Below are 23,592 nucleotides of genomic sequence, written 5' to 3' on the forward strand. Positions count from 1 at the left end.
GTGAAGTTTGCATGCTGGATTTGTGACTTCCCTGAGTTCTGGCAAGAGGCTCCTCTGGCTGACCTCCTGATAGATCTCTGTGGTGCCAGGCAAGAATGGGCTGCTGGGGACCCAGCAAGCTCCCAGGGCCTTCCAGCTGCTTCCTCTACCCCTGTATTTTGCTTGGCTCTCTAACCTGACTCAGCTTCAGCTAAAGTCGGAAACTTCTCCTGCACACAGACCTTCAGCTTCTCCAGTGGGGTTGTGTGTTCCAGAGAGAAGAGTCTCCTTTTCCCACTTCTGCAGTTGGGGCAGAATATTTGGAGTGTTTCCTGGGTCCTGCAGGAGCAGTCCGCTTCCTTCAGATGGTCTGTGGGTCCTCTCAGGATTCATAGTGTAATATTTTGAAACGCTACATAATTATTTCAAGATTCTAACATATGCAATCTAATCCTTATGATTCTTATAAATGTATGTAAAATAAAGCATGTATATAATGAAACTTTGACCAATGTTTCTATAAAGCAAAAGTCTGCAAACTATAGCTTGTGTGTGCCACCTGTTTTGGAAAATTAAGTGTTATTGGTACATAGCCCCACCCATTTACTTATGCAAAACCATAAATAATCACCATCTGGTATTTTACAGAAAAGTTAGCTGACCACTGCTTTAAAGACTCAAGCCTTATTTTTTGGTGAAAAACTAAAAAAAAAAAAAAAAAAAAAAGGAAATAAAAAAACTAGTGAAACTTATTTTATTTCTAGGTTAATTTATTTCTAGTTCAAAAATAATCTGTAATTGCTGTAAGAAATGTCAACCACTTACCTAGGACTTTTGACCATGGGGATGAAGTCTACATATACTAAGTAATAACAAGATAATTATTTTATTGTTGAAAAAAGTCAAAAAAATTCCATATTCCCTTTGGGGAAAGTTGGCAGGATTTCAAGTATGACCTTTAAGAATTAGGAAAAGACTAGCCTATGCTTTAAGATTAAAACAATCAAATAATTAAGTTAGTTCAATTTTCTGACATATTCTCTATCATCAAAGTGCATCATTGCAAGTTATACATTACTAAAATTACACAGTGAATAATTATTATCATGTGATTATTGAATTCAGTGTCAACTGTCTAAAGGTCTAAAGTGTCACGTTAAGGTTATAATCTAGATGAACTGAAGAAGAAAGAAAAGATTTCTTCATAGCCCATTTGTTTATGATTCAATTCCTACTCAATGCTAATGATTTCTTCTACCTTCCTATGGAAAATATAAGATTCTAGATTTTGTATAAGGTGGTTTGCTTTAGCTTGAGATCTGTCAGTGAGAATTATCCCTGGGCAATGTCCAGAAATCACCTTGTAGGCTTGATATAATGGAGAACTATACACTGTCTTCCCTAGTAGGCTCGGATGGTTGTTTCTGATATTGGGACCCATTGTACACTTGGCCAAACCAGTGCCCAAATATGTCCCAAGATTTTTACCTAAGACTTTCCTCAGTATCCACTGGTCATCTGGAAGAAGAAACTTCTGAATGGCAGCAACTCATGACCCCTCCTCTGTTGGTACAGAGGTAAATGCAATCTTTGTTGCACAATTTACAATCTTTTTAAGGAAAAAACATGGTTTCAATAATTGAACTGCATGTTCTTGTAAACTTTTAGTGTTATGATGCAAGATCTAATTATTATCAAATATAGTGACACTTGTCCCAAATTCTAAAATTGTTTCAGTTATGCCTTGGGTCAGGGTGACAGAAAAGCTCTGTTGTTTAGATCTTTAGCTTATGAGACATATATCTCTTGGTTTTGTTTTTCAGGGTCTTCTGTAGCTTTTGTATCTCATTTTGAAGTTGGGTACTTTCACCTTGGCATCTCTCCTTCAGTAGTTGGGCCTGTTCCTAAAAAGGGACAAATGGAGACTAAATAAGTGTAGGATTAAGTAAATCTCTATAAGCTATCTAGTTTCCACATGCATTGATTTATTTAATACTTAATTTTTTTCTTGAAATTTTCTCTACCCTTGATTTTAATTATAGTTTTTGTTGGGCATTTGGGCTGTGTGATTATTTCTCCTGGGTTTTCTATAGCCGAAAGAGTTTCAGCTTATGCCTTCTGCTGTACTGATAAAGTTCTTGCTTTTTTCCCCCTATTACAAAACCTTTGTGGTCAATCTTAATATATTTGACTTCAAGTCTTCCCTATGCATTATAGACTTTTTAGAACACCTACCTACACACATATTATTATATATACACATAATACAGAAATAAGGTACTCTCAAAATCTGATGAGGTATATGAATCTTAGATCAGGAAATTTGATCTAAGTCTCTACTCCCTGTTAGCAGGGGTAGCAGAAGATAGGCAAGGAAATCCAAGTGCCAGACTTAACATATATAATTTCTGCACATAGCTACCAACTCAACACAATCTGTGAGTAGGGCACAGAAAACAGACAGGAGTGGTAGACTGCCCTACAGGTGTGAGGTTAGGGAGTCCTTCTGCTCATAAAAGTTCTCTTAGAGCCAAAGTCATACTAGATGGGATAGAAAAAATATTACTGTGGATTCCATGAAGTGATGAAGATGGGTCAGATATTTACTAGCTGTGTGACACTGTAAAAGTTGTTTAATATTTTCTGAACCTCTGTTTCCTCTCCTAAGTAATTGGGATAAAGTTCTTACTTCATATGGTATTAAGCAAGAGATATAGATAAGGCATTTTTATGATGCCTAGTATATGACAGCCATAAGTGGAAGGATATACTAAAAAATGACTGAATGTGACATGCTGCAAATAAAATTTTAGTGACCACATGTAGGCAGTGGCCAGTTCAAGTCAGACAGACAGAAACAAGAAGGTACAAGTGAGCAAGCAGAGTCCTTCTCCTGGGCTTTATATTCTCTCTGCCATACTAAGTTTGTGATCAGGAAGAACAGACAGAAAACAGAAAAACAAACAAGGTGATGCATTTGGATACCTGAAGTTTACTAGTGAGGGTCCTCTCTTGCTCTTCCAGCAACTGGGCCCTCTCCCTCTCTATCTTCTCCGTCAGTTGTTTCACATGTTCCTGATAACTCTTCTCTTTCTCTTCCATCATCTGCTGATACTTTATTTGCATTTCCTCCACCATTTTTGCTGAAGCCTGTGCAGATTCAGCTTTTACATGTTCCACTGTGGAGGAAAAGGAAGAAGAAAAGTTTGTGCCGGGTTATTTTATTACCTCATTCTTTGTTACAAACTTACTTGCCATTGTTGCTGCTGACTGCATATGACCTACTCAGAGATGACCTCAATAAGTAAGACACGTCTTGCTTTAGTTTATGGAAGTTAGGTTTATCCAGTCAAATTATTTAAAAATTGAAAAGCTTTAGGATAATCTGATCCTTTGACTTGCTCCTCACCTTCAATCTCCTTTTCCTTTTTTGTGAGAATCTGGTCTGTCTGTAGAATTGCATCAGTCACAGACTCCTTGGATTTCAAGTATGTCTGCAGAATCTCTTCAGCCTTAGGACCCAGAGAACACAGAGTGAGAAGTAGGAAATGGCTGTAAGCAGGTGTTCCTGTTCGTCTTTCCACCATCTTTTCTTCTGAGAATTCTTCCTCTTGGTGTGCCTGGTAGTCAAGATTCCCTATCACAGGGCCAGATACATGCTCCAAGCTGGCCAATCAGATGACCTTACTTAGCAGAATCTTATTTAGGAGGATGATATAGATACTGGGAAATAAGATTCCCTGTTCTTTTCAAATTGAGGGCTCTAAATTTAATGCTGTGGTTCCTATGGGCTGAGCTGAGTGGAGAATGAAGCCCTCCTTGAGAGGAGGGAGAGAGGGAGAGAATTGTGGGGATGCAGGGAGGACATTAGGCAGAGAGACAGATCATGACGTTATTTGAAATCTTGGATCCAGATGTCCTTTAAATCCAGTTTGAAACCTAAAACAATGAATTACCAATTTTTTTTTAAGCAACCATCACTGGGTTTCTGTCTCTTGGAACAGAAAAAAATTCAGCTGTAATGATCATTAACTTGGTGGTTAATCTGATAATTGAATTTATAACTCAATAGTTAATTGACTGCACTCTGTAATTAAGTAATTAACTATTTATTTATTTATTTTTTTTGAGACAGAATCTTGCTCTGTTGCCAGGCTGGAGTGCAGTGGCACGATCTCAGCTCACTGCAACCTCTGCCTCCTGGGTTCAAGTGATTCTCCTGCCTCAGCCTTCTGAGTAGCTGGAATTACAAGCACCCGCCACCACGCTCAGCTAATTTTTGTATTTTTAGTAGAGATGGGGTTTCACCATGTTGGGCAGGATGGTCTTGATCTCTTGACCTCATAATCTGCCTGCCTTGGCCTCTCAAAGTGCTAGGATTACAAGCATGAGTCACTGTGCCTGGCCTAATTAACTAATTTTTGAAAGACAGAGTCTGGCTCTGTTGCCCAGGCTAGAGTGCTATGGTGCAATCTTGGTTCACTGAACCTCCCGGGCTCAAGCAATTCTCCTGCCTCAACCTTCTGAGTAGCTGGGACTACAGGCATGTTCCACAGTGCCCGACTAATTTTTATATTCTTACCAGAGACAGGTTTACACCATGTTGCTCAGGCTGGTCTTAAACTCCTGAGCTCAAGCAATCTGCCTGCCTCTGCCCTCCAAAGTGTTAGGATTATAGGCTTGAGCCACCACACCTGCTGACTGCACTTACTTTGATGAGCACCTGGGACATATCTGTTATAACAGTCTCCCTGCATATGTTATTGAATGAAAGCATGAATGTTATACAGACAAAAAAGCACATCTGTGTGCAATGAGACTTGGTCACTTTGGTGTTTGTAGGAGGCAGGTCAGCTTATTTCCATAATCGACAGATGAATCTTGGTTACCTGTATCCCCTTCCTTGGTTCCTCGTGGTACTTTTTCTTCAGGTCTTGTAGCTTCTGAATAAAGAGACGATAGCCTCCTGGTTTTGAATAAGTTCCCATCTTCACTTCTTCTTCTAGAGGACTGAAAATGTCCTGAAGTAAAGCTGAGCAACGATCTGATGATGCTTCCTGATTCTGTTTACAAAAGTCATCCTGCTTTTTTTCTAGCTGGACCTTTAGTGTAAAAGTACGAAGTAAAGGAGGGGCGGAGCAAGATGGCCGAATAGGAACAGCTCCAGTCTCCAACTCCCAGCGCAAGTAACACAGAAGACCGGTGATTTCTGCATTTTCAACTGAGGTACTGGGGTCATCTCTCTAGGGAGTGCCGGACAATCGGTGCTGGTCAGCTGCTGCAGCCTGACCAGCGTGAGCTGAAGCAGGGCGAGGCATCGCCTCACCTGGAAGCGCAAGGGGGAAGGAAATCCGTTTTCCTAGCCAGGGGAACTGAGACACATAACACCTGGAAAATCGCGTAACTCCCACCCCAATACTGCGCTTTAAGGAAACAGGCACACCAGGAGAATATATCCCACACCTGGCCGGGAGGGTCCCACGCCCACGGAGCCTCCCTCACTGCTAACACAGCATCTGCGGCGATCTATCCGCAAGGTAGCAGCGAGGCTGGGGGAGGGGCGCCCGCCATTGCTGAGGCTTAAGTAGGTAAACAAAGCCGCTGGGAAGCTCGAACTGGGTGGAGCTCACAGCAGCTCAAGGAAACCTGCCTGTCTCTGTAGACTCCACCTCTGGGGACAGCCCACAGCTGAGGTCCAATAGGGAAAGCAGCGGGGGCGGTGCAGAGGCGAACGACTCTGTCTGACAGCTTTGGGGAGAGCCGTGGATCTCCCAACGCGGAGGTTGAGATCCGAGAACGGACAGACTGCCTGCTCAGGTGGGTCCCTGACCCCTGAGTAGCCTAGCTGGGAGACATCCCCCACTAGGGGCAGTCTGACACCCCACACCTCACAGGGTGGAGTCATCCCTGAGAGGAAACTTCCAAAGGAAGAATCAGACAGGTACACTCGCTGCTCAGCAATATTCTATCTTTGGCAACCTCTGCTGCTGATACCCAGGCAAACAGGGTCTGGAGTGGACCTCAAGCAATCTCCAACAGACCAACAGACAGTCCTTCTGACTGTCAGACGGAAAACTATCAAACAGGAAGGACACCTATACCAAAACCCCATCAGTACGTCACCATCATCAAAGACCAGAGACAGATAAAACCACAAAGATGGGGAAAAAGCAGGGCAGAAAAGCTGGAAATTCAAAAATAAAAGCGCATCTCCCCCTGCAAAGGAGCGCAGCCCATCGCCAGCAACGGATCAAAGCTGGTCAGAGAATGACTTTGACGAGATGAGAGAAGAAGGCTTCAGTCCATCAAACTTCTCAGAGCTAAAGGAGGAATTACGTACCCAGCGCAAAGAAACTAAAAATCTTGAAAAAAAGTGGAAGAATTGACAGCTAGACTAATTAATGCAGAGAAGATCATAAACGAAATGACAGAGATGAAAACCATGACACGAGAAATACGTGACAAATGCACAAGCTTCAGTAACCGACTCGATCAACTGGAAGAAAGAGTATCAGCGATTGAGGATCAAATGAATGAAATGAAGCGAGAAGAGAAACCAAAAGAAAAAAGAAGAAAAAGAAATGAACAAAGCCTGCAAGAAGTATGGGATTATGTAAAAAGACCAAATCTACGTCTGATTGGGGTGCCTGAAAGTGAGGGGGAAAATGGAACCAAGTTGGAAAACACTCTTCAGGATATCATCCAGGAGAACTTCCCCAACCTAGTAGGGCAGGCCAACATTCAAATTCAGGAAATACAGAGAACGCCACAAAGATACTCCTCCAGAAGAGCAACTCCAAGACACATAATTGCCAGATTCACCAAAGTTGAAATGAAGGAAAAAATCTTAAGGGCAGCCAGAGAGAAAGGTCGGGTTACCCACAAAGGGAAGCCCATCAGACTAACAGCAGATCTCTCGGCAGAAACTCTACAAGCCAGAAGAGAGTGGGGGCCAATATTCAACGTTCTTAAAGAAAAGAATTTTCAACCCAGAATTTCATATCCAGCCAAACTAAGTTTCATCAGTGAAGGAGAAATAAAATCCTTTACAGATAAGCAAATGCTTAGAGATTTTGTCACCACCAGGCCTGCCTTACAAGAGACCCTGAAGGAAGCCCTAAACATGGAAAGGAACAACCGGTACCAGCCATTGCAAAAACATGCCAAAATGTAAAGACCATCGAGGCTAGGAAGAAACTGCATCAACTAATGAGCAAAATAACCAGTTAATATCATAATGACAGGATCAAGTTCACACATAACAATATTAACCTTAAATGTAAATGGACTAAATGCTCCAATTAAAAGACACAGACTGGCAAACTGGATCAAGAGTCAAGACCCATCAGTCTGCTGTATTCAGGAGACCCATCTCACATGCAGAGACATACATAGGCTCAAAATAAAGGGATGGAGAAAGATCTACCAAGCAAATGGAGAACAAAAAAAAGCAGGGGTTGCAATCCTAGTCTCTGATAAAACAGACTTTAAACCATCAAAGATCAAAAGAGACAAAGAAGGCCATTACATAATGGTAAAGGGATCAATTCAACAGGAAGAGCTAACTCTCCTAAATATATATGCACCCAATACAGGAGCACCCAGATTCATAAAGCAAGTCCTTAGAGACCTACAAAGAGACTTAGACTCCCATACAATAATAATGGGAGATTTCAACACTCCACTGTCAACATTAGACAGATCAACGAGACAGAAAGTTAACAAGGATATCCAGGAATTGAACTCATCTCTGCACCAAGCGGACCTAATAGACATCTATAGAACTCTCCACCCCAAATCAACAGAATATACATTCTTCTCAGCACCACATCGCACTTATTCCAAAATTGACCACATAATTGGAAGTAAAGCACTCCTCAGCAAATGTACAAGAACAGAAATTATAACAAACTGTCTCTCAGACCACAGTGCAATCAAACTAGAACTCAGGACTAAGAAACTCAATCAAAACCGCTCAACTACATGGAAACTGAATAACCTGCTCCTGAATGACTACTGGGTACATAACGAAATGAAAGCAGAAATAAAGATGTTCTTTGAAACCAATGAGAACAAAGATACAACATACCAGAATCTCTGGGACACATTTAAAGCAGTGTGTAGAGGGAAATTTATAGCACTAAATGCCCACAAGAGAAAGCAGGAAAGATCTAAAATTGACACTTTAACATCACAATTAAAAGAACTAGAGAGGCAAGAGCAAACACATTCAAAAGCTAGCAGAAGGCAAGAAATAACTAAGATCAGAGCAGAACTGAAGGAGATAGAGTCACAAAAAACCCTCCAAAAAATCAATGAATCCAGGAGTTGGTTTTTTGAAAAGATCAACAAAATTGACAGACCGCTAGCAAGACTAATAAAGAAGAAAAGAGAGAGAATCAAATAGACGCAATAAAAAATGATAAAGGGGATATCACCACCGACCCCACAGAAATACAAACAACCATCAGAGAATACTATAAATGCCTCTACGCAAATCGACTAGAAAATCTAGAAGAAATGGATAATTTCCTGGACACTTACACTCTCCCAAGACTGAACCAGGAAGAAGTTGAATCCCTGAATAGACCAATAACAGGCTCTGAAATTGAGGCAACAATTAATAGCCTACCCACGAAAAAAAGTCCAGGACCAGATGGATTCACAGCTGAATTCTACCAGAGGTACAAGGAGGAGCTGGTACCATTCCTTCTGAAACTATTCCAATCAATAGAAAAAGAGGGAATCCTCCCTAACTCATTTTATGAGGCCAACATCATCCTGATACCAAAGCCTGGCAGAGACACAACAAAAAAAGAGAATTTTAGACCAATATCCCTGATGAACATCGATGCAAAAATTCTCAATAAAATACTGGCAAACCGGATTCAGCAGCACATCAAAAAGCTTATCCACCATGATCAAGTGGGCTTCATCCCTGGGATGCAAGGCTGGTTCAACATTCGCAAATCAATAAACGTAATCCAGCATATAAACAGAACCAAAGACAAGAACCACATGATTATCTCAATAGATGCAGAAAAGGCTTTTGACAAAATTCAACAGCCCTTTATGCTAAAAACGCTCAATAAATTCGGTATTGATGGAACGTACCTCAAAATAATAAGAGCTATTTACGACAAACCCACAGCTAATATCATACTGAATGGGCAAAAACTGGAAAAATTCCCTTTGAAAACTGGCACAAGACAGGGATGCCCTCTCTCACCACTCCTATTCAACATAGTGTTGGAAGTTCTGGCTAGGGCAATCAGGCAAGAGAAAGAAATCAAGGGTATCCAGTTAGGAAAAGAAGAAGTCAAATTGTCCCTGTTTGCAGATGACATGATTGTATATTTAGAAAAACCCCATCGTCTCAGCCCAAAATCTCCTTAAGCTGATAAGCAACTTCAGCAAAGTCTCAGGATACAAAATTAATGTGCAAAAATCACAAGCATTCTTATACACCAGTAACAGACAAGCAGAGAGCCAAGTCAGGAATGAACTTCCATTCACAATTGCTTCAAAGAGAATAAAATACCTAGGAATCCAGCTTACAAGGGATGTAAAGGACCTCTTCAAGGAGAACTACAAACCACTGCTCAGTGAAATCAAAGAGGACACAAACAAATGGAAGAACATACCATGCTCATGGATAGGAAGAATCAATATCGTGAAAATGGCCATACTGCCCAAGGTTATTTATAGATTCAATGCCATCCCCATCAAGCTACCAATGAGTTTCTTCACAGAATTGGAAAAAACTGCTTTAAAGTTCATATGGAACCAAAAAAGAGCCCGCATTGCCAAGACAATCCTAGGTCAAAAGGACAAAGCTGGAGGCGTCACGCTACCTGACTTCAAACTATACTACAAGGCTACAGTAACCAAAACAGCATGGTACTGGTACCACAACAGAGAAATAGACCAGTGGAACAGAACAGAGTCCTCAGAAATAATACCACACATCTACAGCCATCTGATCTTTGACAAACCTGACAAAAACAAGAAATGGGGAAAGGATTCCCTATTTAATAAATGGTGCTGGGAAAATTGGCTAGCCACAAGTAGAAAGCTGAAACTGGATCCTTTCCTTACCCCTTATACAAAAATTAATTCAAGATGGATTAGAGACTTAAATGTTAGACCTAATACCATAAAAACCCTAGAAGAAAATCTAGGTAGTACCATTCAGGACATAGGCATGGGCAAGGACTTCATGTCTAAAACACCAAAAGCAACGGCAGCAAAAGCCAAAATTGACAAATGGGATCTCATTAAACTAAAGAGCTTTTGCACAGCAAAAGAAACTACCATCAGAGTGAACAGGCAACCTACAGAATGGGAGAAAATTTTTGCAACCTACTCATCTGACAAAGGGCTAATATCCAGAATCTACAAAGAACTCAAACAAATATACAAGAAAAAAACAAACAACCCCATCAAAAAGTGGGGAAAGGATATGAACAGACATTTCTCAAAAGAAGACATCCATACAGCCAACAGACACATGAAAAAATGCTCATCATCACTCGCCATCAGAGAAATGCAAATCAAAACCACAATGAGATACCATCTCACACCAGTTAGGATGGCAATCATTAAGAAGTCAGGAAACAATAGATGTTGGAGAGGATGTGGAGAAATAGGAACACTTTTACACTGTTGGTGGGATTGTAAACTAGTTCAACCATTATGGAAAACAGTATGGCGATTCCTCAAGGATCTAGAACTAGATGTACCATATGACCCAGCCATCCCACTACTGGGTATATACCCAAAGGATTATAAATTACTCTACTACAAAGACACATGCACACGTATGTTTATTGCGGCACTATTCACAATAGCAAAGACTTGGAATCAACCCAAATGTCCATCTGTGACAGACTGGATTAAGAAAATGTGGCACATATACACCATGGAATACTATGCAGCCATCAAAAAGGATGAGTTTGCGTCCTTTGTAGGGACATGGATGCAGCTGGAAACCATCCTTCTTAGCAAACTATCACAAGAAGAGAAAACCAAACACCGCATGTTCTCACTCATAGGTGGGAACTGAACAATGAGATCACTTGGACTCGGGAAGGGGAACATCACACACTGGGGCCTATCATGGGGAGGGGGGAGGAGGGAGGGATTGCATTGGGGAGTTATACATGATATAAACGTTATGCACATGTACCCTAGAACTTAAAGTATAATAAAAAATAAAAAAAAAAAAAAATAAAATAAAAAAATAAAAAAAATAAAATGCCTTCTTCACTAAAAAAAAAAAAAAAAAAAAAAAAAAAAAAAAAAAAGTACGAAGTAAAAAGAATAACAGGAAAAGGATGTTAGCTTGACCTCAGAATTTTGGGAAAGACTTCTGAAAATAAAAAGTCAATGACTCTGGAGAAACTGACAGACTCCTCAGCAGGACCACACTCTTCCTCCTGACCCCACTTTCTACTGAAGTCGCTTTCTTTTTGGAGGTGAGATTCAGGGCTGAGATTGATAGCTTTATGTCAACTGTTAGAGGAAAACTCTGCTTTTGCATATTGGACTAATGATTTCACATGGAATAAATGTGGTTGAACAGAACCCTGCTCAAGATAACTAAGAAGAAAATTTTCTTTGCATTTGGCTAGAATATCAAATCAGTCTGAGAAGAGTGGGCATGTAATTTGATTAGAAGCTCTGATTGTCAGTTACATGAATTTAATAAAGGGAAGACCCTTTATTGATAAGCAATGTTTTTAAACTTTGAGTCTGAAGTAATAAAATTGTTTTTTTCTGATTATTATGATTACCAAGAGCTAGTTGTCACCATTTTAAAATCTAGAATAATTATTTCTCTCAAAATAAATACCAATTTCATTTCTTAGTAGTACTTTACCTTCCAAAATCCAAATCTATGTAAACGTGATAGAAAAATTACCGCTAATTTCTTTTGAAACAGATGGTCCACATCCTTGAAAGAGTTCTTCATAAATACTTCAGTGGCCTCCCTCTCACTGTCTCTGTGCATGTCCAGCAACTCCTGGAGGGTTTCCGTGGGCAGCTGCACCTTCTGGCCCATCTGCTGGTCGTAGTGAGCAATGGCTTTTTGCACTGCAACTGAGTTCTCTCTCTGGGCCAAGACCAGGATTGCGTTCTCCATGCAGGGCAGATCCCCACTGCTGATGGCATTGACGTAGGTCAGCACCAGGCTTTCTAGACCTACATATAGAGAACAAACGATAATGTTTCTTGTACTAAAGAAAATTCTGTATTCTGTGTAATTCTGAACATGTCAATTTCCACCTATTTTCCTCACAGCATCAAGGTCCTCAGAATCAACTGGAAGCTTGCTGGAAATGCCTATTGTCAGCCTCTGTCCCAGATCTACTGAATTAGAGTTTTCTCTTTGGGTAAGATTCCCAGATGATATGTATGCATATTGACATTTGAGAATCCTTGTTCTAGATGACATAGGCCTGTGTTAGTTGAATGTTTGCATCCATTTCAACCCCAAGCACCATCAGAAAAGGAACCCATAGCTATTTCATTTATGACTGTATCCTCAGCCTATTCACAGTAGCATTTGATCAATACTTTTGGAACAAATGATACTCTCCTAGTCAAAAGGAGTCCTCCATTTGGTTTATTTAACAAATAAATTAAACTTTCTTTAATTTAAAAGCATTGTCAAAATAAACTTTCTGTAATGATGGAAGTGTTCTATATGTGCTCTTCAGTAAGCTAGCCACTAAGAACATGTAAATGTAAGCCTTTGAAATATAGCCATATGAGTTGACATTTAATTTTTCCTTATATTAATTGATTTACATTTACATTTAGATAGTCCCACTTGTCTAATGGCTACTGTACAGTACAGGCCCAGTTTACTGTGGCAATTTTAAGTAATAAAACTTTTTTCCTTTGCTTTTCCTATCCTTTCCCACCAAGAAAGTTGACCAACAAAATCTATTAGAAATGTTGGTGTCATCTAGAATTTAACACAAATGTAGCAGTAGTTTGGAATTTTTCAATGCTAAAACTAGGTGGAGTTATTCCATGCTCCTTTCATATTTTTTTTTTCCTCTGTCACCCATGCTGGAGTGCAGTGGTGTGATCTCATCTCACTGCAACCTCTGCCTCCCAGTTTCAAGCAATTCTCCTGCCTCGGCCTCCCAAGTAGCTGGGATTACAGGCATGTGCCACCATGCCTGCCTAATTTTTTTTGGTATTTTTAGTAGAAACATGGTTTTGCCATGTGGGCTAGGTTGGTCTCAAACTCCTGGCCTCAAGTAATCTGCCCTCCTCGGCCTCCCAAAGTGCTAAGATTACAGGTGTGAGCCATCATGCCTGGCCATCCTTTAGTTTTAACAATGAGTGGAAGTACTAGGAAGGGGACTTACGAGGCCCGTTGACCTTGATGCCTCCTGAAAGAGTTTTAGTTTTGGAATTACTAAAGATGTAGGAACAGAAGTCTGCTACTTGTTGCACAAATTCAGGGTCCAGCTCTTCATCATGTAGTTTCTCGAGCTGGGCAAGCTTCTTGCAGTCAACGGGGCGATCAAAGACAAAGCATTTTTTCTTTGGGAAGAACTTCCGGATACAGAGTCGGGGCAGATTAAAATTTTTATCTTTTTCACTGGTACCTAGAGAAACACAATAAAGAAATTTGCCTAATATAAGTGTTGCTGTAAAGGGTCAAATAGTAAGTATTTTAGCCTCTGCAGGCTAGGTGGTCTCTTTTCCAAGTACTCAACTCTGTTATTGGAGCATGACAACAGCTTTAGACAATATGTAAATGAATGGGCAGAACATTCTTCCCAAAAAACCTCATTTAGAAAGACAGCTGGCAGGCAGAATTGGCCATCATTTGTCTTAGGCTGCAGTTCGCCAGCATTTGGACTAGTACACTGTTCATGTTTAATCTATGTTCTTTAAATAAATATCCATTGTCCTTCATATTTTATGGGTAAATACAGAATCACAAACCCTACATAAGGAGATAAAATTTCCCTAAATTATACAATAGAGAAAAATGAAAGAAAAAGAAACTTATTTTAGAACACGGGAGAATATAATTTAAAATCTAATCTATTAATTTAGATATTCAGCAAGCATTCATTCCTTTTTTCCTTTTTTCAGAAAACCTTTTCTATTGCTAATAGCAAGCATTAATTCTTAAGAATAGCAAGCTAGAGATACAGAAAACTATAAATGTGAGAAAACTATAAATAGTAAACTAAAAAGTGATAATTTCTAGTGTTTCGTCATCCTCATTTATCAATGGTATGTCCCTGTTACCTTGTGTTAGCTTCAGAGAATACTCCAGGTACTCATCTGCTGTGAGGGGTTGTCCATCTGCTTCTAAGTCCAGGGAGAAATCTCTCAGTGTCCACACAAAGTCTGGGAAGAAGCTCACAAAGTCAGCTGAATCCTCATTCTCATTTTCATCAGGTGAGGATTTTGATCGGATTCGATGTGTCAGCTCTGTCACATAGCTGAGTAGCTAACTAAGGAAATGTGACAAAATGAACAGGGACCTCATCCCATATTAGTTCAACACATTCCCAAACCTTCCATTTTCCTTTGCTCCTAACCTAAGTGTCAAGTCTAAAGTGGATACATGGGATCTCTCCTCTGTACTTGCATTATTTTTTGTTTTCTCCTCTTGAGCTTGATTCATGAGGATTCACAGTCAGGCAGCTGGTTTATGAATACAGGTGTCCCCTCTGACCTTGGTGCTGTTGTGGGTCACAAAGGATACTGCAGTTGGTCCATGGCCTGCTGGTTGATGGTTCCCATGCTGTTGTACACGAAGGTGCTGCTCAGGAGGACGGCCAGGGCGAAGATCCAGGAGTCATTCTGGTTGTCACCCTGGAAGTCAAGACACACTGGAGTCAGAAGCAAGTTTCATCATCACAGCTCTTTCCAGAGTAACAGTAGTATAAGTATATCATAAATTAGAGTTTTCTTTTAAGACTAATGACCCAGGAAAATAACCCAAATCCAAACAAAATAATTGTTACTCAGCTGATTCTCACTAGGTCCTCTTATGATCATTGGCAGATAATTGCAAAATAAACATTCAAGGTTGGTGGGCATTCTAAGGCCTGAAGTATAATTTAAATTTGCTCAGGCTACTGAATTATAAGTTCTCTGCAGGATAGGACTCAAGACATTGGATTTATTTGTGCTCCCTTTATGCATCTGTGTTAACTCACATAGCTTACAACCTACAGTTAGTAGAATACTGTGTGTTGACCAACATGCTCTTCTAGGATTCTGTCTTATGAACATTTTTCTCACTTCTGGTTGCTAAGTTTGGCCTTATGACATGTACACGGAAATGAAAAGACAAATTATAGTTAAATGCAAATGCTTCTTTAAGAAAAAACTAAATGGTGCTTAAAATATTCAGAGATGAGAGGCTTATTCCAAAATTGAATCTTTGACCTTTACCTTCTTTACATCTCCCAGCCCCTCAGTGTCAAGCAGGACTAGCGTGTGTTCTGGCTTCTTGGGGTGAGGCACACACCACATCCAGATTCCTTTGGTGTGAGATTCCACTGTGGATCCCATAGAGAAGCCTGTAAAGAAGAGATGGAATAAGAAGGGCTGGAGGTTTAGTAGCAGGTAGTTCTGGAAATTAAGGCAAATATAGCGTCATAATTAATGTTAAGAGAGATAACCAAAACCACAATCCGTACTTACCTTACTTATAATCAGAAAAATAGAAAAAATTGAATATCCAGTATATAAATGGATTCAGGACCTTTCGTGATAAAAACAATCAACAAGTTAGAAATAGAAAAAAACTGAGGCAGGAGAATTACTTGAACCCAGGAGGTGGAGGTTGCAGTGAGCCGAGATAGCACCACTGCACTCCAGCCTGGGCAACAGAGGGAGACTCTGTCTAAAAAAAAGAAAAGAAGAGGGGTAGGGAAATAGAAAAAAATTACCTCAACAATATAAAAATATAAAGGATATATATGAAAAATTCATAGCCTACTTCATACTCAATGGTGAAGACTGAAAATTTTCCTCTAATATGGGAACAAGGAAAGGATGCCCACTTTTGCCGCTTCTTTTCCACAAAGTACTAAAGGTCCTATCCAGGGTAATTAGGTGAGAAAAGGAAACAGAAAGCATCTAAATTGGAAAGGAAGATGTAAAATAATCTGTATTCATTGATGATATGATCTCTGCAGAAAACTTTAAATATTACATAGAACTGTTAGAACTAATAAAAAGAATTCAGCAAAGTTGCAGCATACGAAATTAACATGCAGAAATCAGCTGCATTTCTATACAGTAGCAATCAACAATCCAAAAAGGAAATTTTGAAAGCAATCCCATTTAACATACCACCAAAAGGGCAAACTACTTAAGAATAAAATTGACCGGGCACAGTGGCTCACGCTTGTAATCCCAGCACTTTGGGAGGCCGAGGTGGGTGGATCACAAGGTCAGGAGATTGAAACCATCTGGCCAATGTGGTGAAACCCTATCTCTACTAAAAATACAAAAAAAAGTTAGCTGGGTGTGGTGGCGGGCGCCTATAATCCCAGCTACTCGGGTGCCTGAGGCATGAGAATTGCCTGAACCCAGGAGGCGGAGGTTGCAGTGAGCTGAGATTGCTCCACTGCACTCCAGCCTGGCGACAGAGCAAGACTCTGTCACAAAACAAACAAACAAACAAACCCAAAAAACTTAACCATAGAGGGCAATGACTTGTATAATGAAAATAACAAAACTTTTTTTTTTTTTTTTTTGATACAGAGTCTCGCTGTGTCATCCAGGCTGGGCTGTGATCACTGCTCACTGTAGGCTTGACCTCCAAGGCTCAAGCAATCCTCCCACCTCAGCCTCCCGAGTAGCTGAGACTACAGGCATGTGCCACCAGGCCTGTCTAATTTTTGTATATTTTGTAGAGATGGAGTTTTGTCATGTTGTTCAGGTTGGTCTCAAATTCTTGAGCTCAAGTGATCTGCTGGTCTCAGCCTCCCAAAGTGCTGGGATTACAGGTGTGAACCACTGCACTGGGCCAAACATTCTTAAAAGAAATTAAGGAAGAGATAAATAATTAGAAAGACATCCTGTAAAAGTGACGTATGGATTCAGTGCAATCCCTATCAAAATTCCAATGACTTTTTAATAAATAAAAATATCAAAAATATCTACACTTTCATATGAAATTTCAAGAGATCTCCAAATTGTCAAAATAATCTCAAAAAGAAAGAAGAAAGTCAGAGGCTCACAGTTTCTAAGTTCTGAAACTTACTATAAAACCAGGATAATCAGCACAGTTTGGTATTGGCTTAAACACTATCATCAACCAATGGAGTAAAGTAGAGAACCTAGAAATGAACTCTCACATCTATAGTCAAATAATTTTCAACATGGGTGCTAAGATCATTCAATGCAGAAAGAGGAGTCTCTACAACAAATGACACTGGGAAAACTGGATATTCACATGCTCACATGCCAAAAAAAAAAAAAAAAAAAAAAGTTGGACTGTTAGCTTACACAATCCAAAAAGTAACTCAAAATGGATCAAAGAACTAACCATTAGAGCTAAAACTATAAAACTCATGGGAGAAAACAAACGGGAAAAAACAGACAGTAAGAGGAAAAAACAGATAACTTTGACTTCATCAAAATTAAAAACTCCTGTGTATCAAATGACACTATCAACAGAATAAAAAAGGCAACACATGGAATGGAAGAAAGCATTTGCTAAACATGTATCTGATAAGGAATTGATATCTAGCAAATATAAAGAATTCCTACAATGCAACACAAACAGATTAAAAAGTAAACAAAGAACTTGAATTAACATTTCTCTAAAGAACGGCCAATAAGCACCTGAAAAGATACTCAACATTACTAGTTGTTAGGGAAATGCAAATTAAAACCATAGTGAGATACTACTTCACATCCATTAGTATGGTGACTATCAAAAAAATTGAAAAGGGCCAGGTGTGGTGGCTCAAACCTGAAATCCCAGCACTTTGGGAGACCGAGGCAGGTGAATTACCTGAGGTCAGGAGTTTGAGACTGGCCTGGCAAACATGGAGAAACCCCATTTCTACTAAAAATACAAAACTGAGCCATGCATGGCAGCAGGCGCCTGTAATCTCTGCTACTTGGGAGACTGAGGCAGGAGAATTGCTTGAACCCAGGAGGTGGAGGTTGCAGAGAGCTGGGATCTTGCCACTGCACTCCAACCTGGGTGACAGTGTGAGACTGTGTCTCAAAAAAAAAGAAAAAAAAAATTAAAATAACTGTAGGGAGACCCTCTGAAACTATTGCTACCGAATAAAAGATGAAATGCTCCTGATCATTGTAAATACAAAATTGCATGCAGGATTGTGTAAAGACAATGCCAGGTTGGACTGCCAGAATGAGCCAACAGCACATGATGTGCTTCCCTCTGCAGGGAGCCTATGAATGGACATGCAGTCAGGGAGGTTTCACATCACCAAGATTCCTATCCCAGAAAAGCAGATGTTCACAGTTCTGGGAATGGAATGTGACCCTTGTGGAGAGCCTATAAATGGACGCATGAGGGACACCTGTCCATATGGATAAGATGGGACTATAAACGCCCTCATCTTGCCACGGCTCTTCTGGGCCTCTTTAGGGTTAAGGCATACTCCCTTCTGAGAATTTCTGGTCTAACCAGTTGTCTAGCTTCACATCCTGTTTCTATGGATTGTTTGTAACCAGCTTTTGCTGCAGCTGAAACTTACTATAAAACCAGGATAATCATCACAGTTTGGTATTGGCTTAATACCAAACTGATTATTAATATCTTGATCTGATGATTAATATCTTGCTAATCATAGGTTATGGAAAGACTGTGTTTTGTTTTAAGGCTCTGTTAGAAGTTACTGATGCGTGCACTATATTGTAAATTCTTATCTCTGTATATTGTACTTCTGCATACAGATGTTATGTTAAAGAAAAAAATCACATCCCCATGTGACCATCTCACCTCATAATCAAACGACCCTAAATCCCTTACTAACCTACCCACGCCCTCACTAAACTTAATAATAAATGCTGACATATCCAGTGCATTGGCGGCATCCCAGGACCAGAAGGCGGTAACCCCCCGGACCCAGCTTTCATTATCTTGTGTGTGTCTATTATTTCTCAACCTGCCAATCCACCTGGGAACAAAGAGAGAGCCCCAATGCATTGCAGGCTGCTGACCAGATCCCACAATAAATAACAAATGTTGGGGAATTTGAAGAGAAATTAGAACCCTGTGCATTTCAGTTGGGAATGTTTAATGGTGCAGTCACTGTGGAAAATGATATAGCAATTCCTTAAAAAATTTAACGTGGAATGACTATATGAGCCAGCAATTCCACTTCTGGGTGTATACCTAAAAGGAGTGAAAGCAGGGACTTGAACAGCTGTTTAGACACCCATGATCCTATCAGCATTATTTGTAATAGCCAAAAGGTAGAAGCAACCCAAGTGTCAACTGACAGGCGAACAGATAAATTAGTATACACATACAGTTACTTAGCCTTGAAAACGAAGAATTTTTTCTCTCTTTCTTTATTTTTGGGACAGAGTTTCACTCTATGCCTAGGCTGGAGTGCAAAGGCACAATCTTGGCTCACCACAACCTCTGTCTCCCAGATTCAAGCGATTCTCCTGCCCCAGCCTCCCAAGTAGCTGGGATTATAGGCATGTGCCACCATGCCCAGCTAATTTTGTATTTTTAGTAGAGATAGGGTTTCTCCACGTTGGTCAGGCTGGTCTTGAACTCCCGACTTCAGGTGATCTGCCTGCATCGGCCTCCCAAAGTGCTGGGATTACAGGTGTAAGTGCCTGGCCAAAAAGGAAGAATTTTGACACATGCTACCACACTGAACCTTGAAGACATTATGTGAATTAGAATAAGCCAGTCACCAAAGGACAAATATTGAATGAATTCAACTTATATAACATTCCTAGAGTAGTCAAATTAATAGAGATGAAATGTAGAATTGTGGTAGGAGATGGGGGTTTTTGCGCCTTTTGTTTAATTGGCACAGAGTTTCTCTTGGGGAAGATTAAAAAGTTCTTTGCATGGGCAACATGGTGAAACTCTGTCTCTACAAAAAAATACAAAAGTTAACCGGGTGTGGTGGCATGCACCTATAGTCCTACTCACTCAGGAGGCTGAGGTGAGAGGATTGCTTGAGCCCGGGAAGTCAAGACTGTGGTGAGCTGAGATCTTGCCACTGTGCTGCAGCCTGGGAGACAGAGCAAGACCTTGTCTCAAGAAAAAGAAAAAGAAAAAAAAAAGACTAATCAAGTGCAGTCAGTAGTGAGAAGGGTGAGGGGAAAGAGTAGAACAAGGAGTTCAACTGTAACTCATGGTGAACAATCAATTGAGATAACTCACTACCTTCAGAACAGCCATGAGCTGACTCTTAACCCCTAGAAGAGTGAAGATAAGGAGCCCAACTGTGAATGGAAAGTTAGCTTATCATTCCCAGTGCCAACTTCCTCTCCTCACATCCTCATAATGGATGCTGACTGTGTGGTGGGACAGAAGGAAGTTTGCAGAGCTTTGCTCATGCCACTCACCCATATTCTTCCCAGCCAGCTTGTTCATCAGGTAGGATTTTCCTGTGCGGTAGAGGCCCACAATTGCCACCACCACCACAGGCTGTGTAATGGCAGACAGTATCTTCAGAGCTTCTGGATTCGCCACCAGTTCCCCGTTAGTGTTCTCAATGAGGCACATTGGGCCTGTCATGTGGATCTCTGGAGCCATGTCCAGGGCGTTGTTCTCTTGTCTGCAAGGGAGGAGTTGGAATGAATTAGAATTTCCAGTCTTTTGCATTTAGAGGATAGAGTCACAAAATTCCGCAAGATGGCCAAAAGTTTTGTGTGTGTCAGTGAGAGAGATGAGGGAAAATCTGTATCATTTTAAAAAGTATGGAAATATTATCATCAAATTAAATATTGGTATGACAGCAACTTATCAACAGTCAACTACTCTTGCGACCTTATTGTGGAAAACCTTCCCTTGGATTCTTATTTAAAAATTTACACTAGACAATAAATAGAAGATAAAATAGGACATAGAGAATTTTTTTTACATCTTGGCTATATGTAAGAAATTCAATATTGATTTGTTTATTCGTGAATTCTTATGGTGAATAAAGAGCCCCATGAGTAAATTTTTCATTGTTTGATTTTTGCCCTTAGGACAATTTCCAGAGATTTTTAAATAACCTTCCTCCATTTTCAACTGGTTATGCTTACTTCCCTGCAATGAAAATCCACAAAGCTTTTCACAGTGCCGTTCTGGAGGTGGAACCAATGTAACATACTTTTGCAAATTTTATAGAACTACATAACCATGTGAAACACATGCCTAGGGACCTTTCCAAGGGCTTTGAAGGGGCACATGCAAGAGAGGGGCCCTGAAACTTAAGCTTCATTAGTGTCACAATAAGGTAGCCTCTAACTCAGTGTGGTTATAAATGCAAAACTGCCAATATTGAATGTTGCTAAGAAACACACACACACACACACACACAACAACAACAAAACAAACAAAACAATCCATGAAATAAGGATTGAAAGACCAGGAGGCACATAAAGAGAGCTACATAGGAAGTTGTTAAAAGAAAATATATTTCCAGCAATACAGCTTTAGGTTTTCTGTTTTGTTCTGTTTTTCCATTTTGTAGAGTAAGAGAAAGAGAAATGGGAAGAGGAGAAACAGAAGTGGGGAGGAGGAGGACAAAGGGCTGGAAAGATGAGAGAGAGAGAGAGAAAGAGAAAGCGCCCACAAGGGAGCTGTCAGACAAGGTGATGAATGAGGCTATTGTTTTGCCAAGGAATTCAGGGAAGGAGTTTTCAGAAGGTGGGATCTGAGTTGTCTGAGTGCATGGGAGAAGTTAAAGTAAGCAAAGATACTGGCTTTAGTAGTGATGCATTACAGGAAATTCTGTAAATTCTCCAGAGAGGAAGTTCTGCAGAGGAAAACTAGGCCACCGCCCTCTTTCTTTCACTAAAAAAGAAAAAAAGAAAAAAAGAAAAAAAAAAGAAAGGAGAGGAAGCTCTTTAGCCTGGATTATTTCTAAAGAAGCAATCTGAAACAAATGCTGTTTTCATGAATCTTCCTCCTCTTTGGTGCTGGGTTTCAGTTTTTCCTTTGCTGTAACCCTGTCAGTGGGCTGCTTACTCTGCATTAACTTTGCTGTTCTTTCCTTCTGGTGAAAAGAACCCATTTGTAACTCTTTCCATTTCTTAGCTGCATAGGACCAGAATTCAGCAAGCTCCATCACTGACAATGGAGATGTAATCATGTCCCTAGTCAACACAGACAGTGTCAACAAAGAGAAAGACTATCCTAGTGCATTTCAAACTCTCAGTTTAGTTCCTGTCTGCTGGTGCCTCGTTCAACACAAGCACTGTAGTGGCACTTAGAGCCATGCTGCTTCTGATAACACCAGGATTTCATCTGACCTGTGTCCCACGTCAGGCTCAGCTGCAGCCTAATTTGGTCCTGGTCATTTTTAAGAAAACGAACTGACTTTTATAAATTCCTTCCTATCCTTGCCACAATGTTATAGGCTCCACGTCCCTGAGCTGAGGTACTTCAGAGCTGGAGAGGAAGCAATAGGAGTTCTTACCTGTGCTTTTCTCTTCAGTCCAGGTAAAGTTGTTTCTGTCACTTCTCTTTTCTTTCACTGGATAGCTGGACTTTTATTTCACCCCTCCAGTGTTGCGTAGCTTTCTGGATTTTCCTCAGTGATCAAATAGTTAGAAGTTAAGCCTTTAACCTTTGTGATGGCTTCAGAGCCTAATGAAACTGAAAGTACTTCTTTCAAGGCACTGACTCAATAACCATAAATACAATTTCTGGATTCTGCTAGTGGGAGGGTTTAAAATGAGGTTTCAAAGTTTTTTGTTGGAAGAGATCTTAGAGACCATTTATTGTTTTAAGAACATGTCCATTAGGTATTGAAAAAAATGGAATGTATCTCAAGATTAGAGATCTGTTTGAGAGTTGTAGAATGAGGAGGCATCACATTAATTTTTAGATATAATTTCCTATAACAAGAGACAATTCACAGTGGAGCTGCCTATTCTTTTAGAGGTGCAATAAGTGAGGAAAGGGCATGTTTTACGCTCTCATGAACACCTAGTCCCTGGCACTGTGTGCCGAGCACACAGTCAGGAGGGGGCTCCATGCATTGTACTCACGTTCCAGACTCAGTGCTGACTGGTTTACATGAATTACACTACTTAAATCTCATAACAAGTATTTACCTATGATTTTGTAGAAACCAAGGCACAGAAAGACTTTATCAGTTGTCTAAGCTCATAGCACTATAACTAATCTGAACCCAGGGAGTCTTGATCGCAAACCCTCTTCTTGAACCACCTTACTATGCTGCCTTTGTTTGGTGAGCAAATAATTGTAAAAATATTTAATTTATAGATGACTTTCCTCTTTTTATTTAGTATACTATAATTTGATCTTTCATAACTTGTTTTCTAAGAGCTTCATATGTTATGTATCTCTTTCATTCATGACTACTTACATGCAGAATAGGTGGTATAAACTCTATTTTACAGTAAAAACAAGAAATTGCAAAAAACCCT

The 23,592-nt window shown here is 40.1% G+C and overlaps 1 protein-coding gene across 4 annotated transcripts; it reads right to left on the reverse strand.

The window, feature by feature from the left end:
* Window positions 1–728: 728 nt before the first annotated feature.
* On the reverse strand, window positions 729–22,811 carry GBP3 (guanylate binding protein 3). Of its 4 annotated transcripts, none has more exons than XM_033225502.1 (11): window positions 22,617–22,811; window positions 20,554–20,765; window positions 15,421–15,548; window positions 14,726–14,835; window positions 14,263–14,459; window positions 13,365–13,607; window positions 11,861–12,183; window positions 4,869–5,081; window positions 3,389–3,491; window positions 2,965–3,158; window positions 729–1,883 (listed from the first exon to the last, which is right to left on the reverse strand). In XM_033225502.1, exons 2-11 carry the CDS (start codon window positions 20,741–20,743, stop codon window positions 1,755–1,757), a joined length of 1,830 nt encoding a protein of 609 aa, XP_033081393.1. In that variant the 5' UTR covers window positions 20,744–20,765; window positions 22,617–22,811; the 3' UTR covers window positions 729–1,754. The 4 variants fall into 4 exon arrangements, with proteins under 4 accessions (XP_033081393.1, XP_033081394.1, XP_033081396.1 ...); XM_033225503.1 differs by having other exon boundaries at window positions 732–1,883; window positions 11,903–12,183; XM_033225505.1 differs by lacking the exon at window positions 13,365–13,607 and having other exon boundaries at window positions 1,576–1,883.
* Between the last annotated feature and the right edge of the window lie 781 nt (window positions 22,812–23,592).

Source organism: Trachypithecus francoisi, unplaced genomic scaffold, assembly GCF_009764315.1.
Source record: "Trachypithecus francoisi isolate TF-2019V2 unplaced genomic scaffold, Tfra_2.0 Lachesis_group12, whole genome shotgun sequence".
NCBI classification, from domain to species: domain Eukaryota; kingdom Metazoa; phylum Chordata; class Mammalia; order Primates; family Cercopithecidae; genus Trachypithecus; species Trachypithecus francoisi.

What these genes read in the sequence shown, in the direction of transcription:
- GBP3 (XM_033225502.1), bottom strand. Translation starts at nt 20,743, where the DNA reads ATGGCTCCAGAGATCCACATGACAGGCCCAATGTGCCTCATTGAGAAC. An exon ending in GCTGGCTGGGAAGAATATGG is followed by an intron (nt 15,549 to 20,553) that starts GTGAGTGGCATG and finishes TCTTCTTTACAG; the next exon opens with GCTTCTCTATGGGATCCACA. An exon ending in CCCTCACTAGTAAACTTCAG is followed by an intron (nt 1,884 to 2,964) that starts GTATCCAAATGC and finishes GTCCCTTTTTAG; the next exon opens with GAACAGGCCCAACTACTGAA.